General features: G+C 35.3%; 1 protein-coding gene across 1 annotated transcript; it reads right to left on the reverse strand.

Annotated features, from left to right (window-relative positions):
- Positions 1-46: 46 nt before the first annotated feature.
- LOC111410758 lies at positions 47-3,851 on the reverse strand. Its single transcript, XM_023041272.1, has 6 exons — positions 3,420-3,851; positions 2,346-2,417; positions 2,126-2,250; positions 1,862-2,022; positions 756-825; positions 47-224 (listed from the first exon to the last, which is right to left on the reverse strand). Exons 1-6 carry the CDS (start codon positions 3,549-3,551, stop codon positions 62-64), a joined length of 723 nt encoding a protein of 240 aa, XP_022897040.1. The 5' UTR covers positions 3,552-3,851; the 3' UTR covers positions 47-61.
- Between the last annotated feature and the right edge of the window lie 1,757 nt (positions 3,852-5,608).

The raw sequence follows: 5,608 nt of genomic DNA on the forward strand, positions 1-5,608 counted from the left end.
TGGAGTTGAATGTATCATACTAGAAGCAACCCAGATAATTAATTATCCAACATAGCTTATTCTAAGAAAGAAAATCTTGTATCAGGACTTCTTTAAAAAAAATAAAAAATAAATAAATAAATAAATAAAATAAAATAAAATAAAATAAAAAATTGATTATCTTTTTCACCTCTTTCTCAATCCATGCATCAGCACAGGTTTCACTTGAATACACAATGTCAATACTGCAAAATCATAAATCTAGATGTTAACAAACTTTTAAATGATTTATTGAAGACAGGTTACCAAAAAGAGATAAAGATGGAGGAAGAATTTAGAGGTTGAGAGTTAAAATAAAGAATCCTTTTTTCTGTTATTGTAGGTCAAAAACTGTGGTAAAAAGATGAGAGCATTTAGACCTTGACAAAAATGGAGATATATAAGGGCAGAGTAAAAATATGATACAAAGTTACAGCTAGGTACAGATGTTCTGCATTCAAGGAGTACAAGACTGAAAAGAATAATCAATATGACTACAATTTCATTGATTTTGTAGAAAGCAATGGTCCTTTATCAATACATAAGAATATCGAGACATGCAGAGCCAAAAGTGAATGTTGTCTTATTAGTCAAAGAAGAAATTGACAGCTGAAACCAGCTTCTACTGCCAAAATATATATATTGCAGAAACATAAAAAGAAATAGAAGCAAGAGTTGCAGCGCCAAATAACGTTAAATGAACACAAGGGGTGGTACCAATGCTTACAGAATCTCACCCAGAAAAATTTTCCTTGTGTGTTGGCAGGCCAGACATCATGGCATCAAATACGACCACCACTTTTACCTCTGTAGATGTTTCAAAATAGTGAAATGAGACTGCGTATCAGGGTGATAATAGTATTTACTATGTAAACAGCTATTTGATCAGCACCTAGTCATAAGATAAACACATATACCAAGGGGTATTCTAGATGCGAAAAAACAGATAAAACATGGTATAAATCTAACAATAGTTCCAATAAAATATAAGGCAATAAGCCACATTGAGAAGGTAAATCTTAAGCATCAACGTAGATAATTATCAGAAAATGAGGGAAATAAGTCATTGAATTAATATTCTCAATATAAAGGATAGAAAAATTGTTTTTTATCGATACAAGAAGAATTTTAGTGATAGAAAGGAAGCATCACAGAAAAGAGGACCAGAGACCTCAAAGCACAAAAAAACATAATAACGAATATCAAACTAGAAGTGCAATGCATATAACGATGTAATGTTTTTCATTACTCTGCTAAAACATGAAAAAAAGGGAGAAAAAGCCTTGTGTGATAGCCGCTCTTTTTACAGATCATTAGCATTAAATACTTCATGAACCATTGACCAAATAAAGCTTATATCTTAAAAGGGACTTGAATTTCCAAATGAAAGATTCTGAAGGATAATCAAAGGGCACTTGAAGTTTGACTAACAAGAAAATACCAGATCAAGAGTAACATGTATCAAGTAATGTGAGCAATCTTGAAGATCATCTGCCTCCCTATCATTAATGATTTAGTGTTATGTGAAAGGTGGAAATCCAAATCATGCCTCCATTATTTATGTCCTAACTTCACTTCTACATCATAGGAATCATTTATTACAATTTCAACAAAGTCAAAAGGTTTGATGAATATGCGCCACAAACGAGCAAAATAATCACGAAAGTTACAGAGTATGATGAAATAGGGATATGTTCAGCTCAGGCATGAAATCATTTAAATGCCAGATTGATACTATCCATATTCACAGCAAGCAATGTCCAAGTTAAATTTTATTACTTTGTTCAAACATGTTAAAGAAGAACTGACAGAACACCTGATAAAGAAGAACTAAAGCACAAACCTCTTAGCATACTGAAGGTTAACAGTTCATCAATAAGCTTTTGGCGAGCAATGTCAAGTCTTCCATTCATAAAATGCTTCTTCAACTTTTCCCAATACCCACATACATTATATCCATCAACAAGCAAGACAGGGATTGCAGTCTCCATACCCTGATTTGTACTGTTACATAACGAAGTAAAACCCACCCATTCTTTAGACGGTGTCCAATTAGACAAACCAGAGTAACATACTGATGTGAAACAAGACCTGGAAAAAATATTACTAGTAAAGGGTCAAAGTCGGATCACGATAGAGCTCCGTTTCTTCAGGAATTTCTTCCTTCTCAACCTTCTTTTTGCGATAACTAGTAGAAGGCCTTGGGGTGTTAGATTTTCGTTTTTGAAAATCCTATAAGTTTCAAAACAAAGAAAGGCAGTCAATGAAACAAGAAAGAGAAGAATCTTCAATCATAAACACATTATAGGTCTCAGCCAGGTACAGACCTTCCATAGTCTTAAGAACTGCAAATTCTGCTTCACATTTGATGTAATTCTTGGAGCAGACGGCTCGGAATCCTATGAGAAACAATGCAGTAATTACAGATAAATGTGCTTCACACAAAGGGAATAAAAAAGTGACCTCAGGCTCAGCCATCCTTGGACTTGCACACCAAAAAGCAAGCATTCAGTTACAAAGCCTCAATGGTTTTAGATTTAAGTTGATTGTTTTAAAATAAGCAATCTGCCAGTAATGAGCAACATGCAGTATTCATTGGGATTCCATAGCAAATTACTCTTTCTCATTATAACAGCCCTTGGCACAGAAAAGGTTTTTTCTTTCATGAGACTCATACAAAGTCAATGCAAGTGATTTGGCAAAATGTACGCTAGGCATCACAATATTTATTTCAAGGAAAACTTGGCAACCATTACCCAGTGAAATGTATTGCTGTTAGTCTGTTACTAAGAAGAGTAAAACAATTTATTAGGCATCGATTGACCAGCTTCTAAAGTGAAACCGTGCATAAAATATTTAATGCAAGCAGGACTCAGGAGTGGGTATGATCAATTGGATATGCTCCAAAGTGACATAAAGTTGAAAGTGCCATGGCTGACCTATCTGTATTCATAACAAAGCATAGGATCCTCTACTGAACCCTTTAATCTTAAAAGATTGATAATTTTAGCTTCTTGTAATATTTACAAGCGAGTAATTGAATCTTTTTTCGATTCCATTAGTTCTCGGATAATCTATTCTACTCGTAGACAAAGTTTCATATTTGTTCCTTCTCTTCAAAGTTCTATAGAAGTGAAGATATGTCCCCAACTCTCTTCAAGTACATTTCCTTGGACAGAATTTCCCATTACAATTCCCATGAAATATGACAGAATCCCATCACTTTTTATACACTGTTTTAAAAACTGTCGGCAGCTTTCTTCAAAATTAAGAAGAAGGCAGCTAAAATCACCACATTATCTCTTCTTATCTATGTCTTCCAAAAGAAGACTTCATAAGCAAAGCTTTACCAATAAATAAACCTGCAACTATGATTAACGAAGAGGGAAAAAAGAAACTACCTTACGATGAAGAGTTTGGGGCTTCTTACTCTTCTTGGCTACAATCTTGGAAGAGTGATAGCATTTGCAATGGCCATATTCCAATGTAAAAACATATGATGGTGATGATGAAATTGTTGAAATTACCTCCATGGGTCCACCACTATATCACAACTCTTCCTGTTCTTGAATTCCATGTGCAATAATTCATCTTCTTTCTCAAGAATCTAGATGGGTAAAAAAGGAATACAACTTCCAGTACATGGATTTATTGCAAATACTTGATATATCACTTGTACGATTGTAAACCTTCAACTCTACTTCATATTTTGAAGAAGAAAAGGACTCTGACACTATGACTTGAGTGATGACCAGTTTCCTGGTGCTGGGGATTTTAGCGATCGTGGCTGACGAAAGACCACCCGTTAGAACGGACGGATGAACTTGGTCCGTTTTTCGTAGGTATATCGAAAGAGCCTTGTTTGAAACTGTCCAGCCAAACATGGCCATCATAGAGTCGGGTCAGAAGCCCAGTCAAATTTTCCATAAAAAATAGGGAAAAATACATAATTACCCACATTTAAAGATAGACTTTGAAACTTGCAAAAATCCTTTCAAAAATCAGGTGGTATCAATTAATTAGGTTAAGGTCACGATAATATATAATCTATGATCGCAATTACGTACTAAACCAAATCACTAGTATTCTTAAAAAGCGTAAAGCGTAGCTAAACATGGAAGCCAAGCATGGGACTAGGCGTAAAAACATATTTTCTTATTTTATTATTATTTAAAATTTTTAAATTAATCTAAAAATTATTTAATAATTAAAGCGTAAAAGAGCGCCAAAAAATAAATAAATAAAAAGAAAAAAAGCATGAGGCGGGGCCTCATGCTCAGCTTCGCGCTTGAGCGTCATTTTTTATAACACTGCAAATCACAAAAATTGCCTAGACATCGCTTTTTACAATATTGCAAATCAGAGAATATCACAATCACAAATTAGAGGACATCATAGATCCCACAACTTTTCAATCACATATTTTAAAAACTTTCATCGCAATTTATTAAAAAATTAAATTTTAATCCCCATCAAATACCCTCATAAAATGCAGGTCATGATTGTAGATTTAGTCACAAATTACACATTTATAAGTGACAACAAATCACATCGAGTCGTGCTGAAGGGATGTGAGCCATTCTCGAGAAGGTGATGCCACCCCAAATCATAGGTTAATGACGTGGGGCCAACTCCATTGCCACAAAGCCTGTGGTTTACAACACTAAAAACCAGCATTACGTGCGATCTCTATACCTACAAAAAATACAAGTGCCTGAATACAAAGAGGTTTTCCATTTGTACAAAGAAGTGGTTCCTTTCCACTCATATGAGACTGTCCATGTGAGTAAAATATTGTAAAAAAAATCCATTCACCCCCTATTATGTGTGTTCTGAAGAACCCTTCCTCTATGCACACAGTACATCTCATATAGAAAAGGAAAAGTCGCCCTCCGGGGCATAGCCCAGTGGTATAAAGGACAGGAGTGAGGTTATCTCACGCCTTGCTGATAGTCGCGGTGTAGGGGTTCGATTCCCGAGACATGGAATTGGACTCCTTGTAGGTATAGTGTACATGTAGCTTTTGTTTCCTTGCCTGTTGGGGCATATCCCGCGATTTACCCTCCTCACAAAGCTCTAAGAGAGGGGCGGAGCAGTGGTGACCCTCAGGGTTGGGCTCTTTTTTTTTTTTTTTATATAGAAAAGGAAAAGTCCAGGAAACTACGATTGCAAGAATTGCTTTGACTTACAAGAGAAAGTATGATGACTCTTTTGAGGCCTTGATTTTGAGATAGATCAAGTTCTGGCTACAAATCCTAGAGGTAAAATTCGCATTGGTCTTGACATTATGGCTTAATAATTTCTTCTACCACGGATTGGTGTTTAATGCCACAAAATTCATGTACTGGATCATTTTGGGTTCAAGAAATTAAGGTGGAGTTCTTGCATGAAGCTCGACCATGGCATTGAGAAAGATGAGTGGTGTTTCTTTGCTGCACTAGAAAAATTGATGAATCGAGGTAGCAAAGTTGATGTAGATTTTAATAACACGCGCACACACAAACACGCATATATATCAGTGGCGATATCCTAAGCACTGGTGATGTGGCAAATTAATTACCTACAATTTTAATCATTAGCATGGGACCCA

Source organism: Olea europaea, chromosome 15 (assembly GCF_002742605.1).
Source record: "Olea europaea var. sylvestris chromosome 15, O_europaea_v1, whole genome shotgun sequence".
Lineage (NCBI taxonomy): Eukaryota > Viridiplantae > Streptophyta > Magnoliopsida > Lamiales > Oleaceae > Olea > Olea europaea.

Coding starts and splice junctions, on each gene's coding strand:
- LOC111410758 (XM_023041272.1), bottom strand. CDS start 3,551: ATGGAGGTAATTTCAACAATTTCATCATCACCATCATATGTTTTTACA. Junction 2,251..2,345: donor AGTTCTTAAGACTATGGAAG/GTCTGTACCTGG, acceptor TGAAACTTATAG/GATTTTCAAAAACGAAAATC. Junction 826..1,861: donor AACCTTCAGTATGCTAAGAG/GTTTGTGCTTTA, acceptor AAACATCTACAG/AGGTAAAAGTGGTGGTCGTA.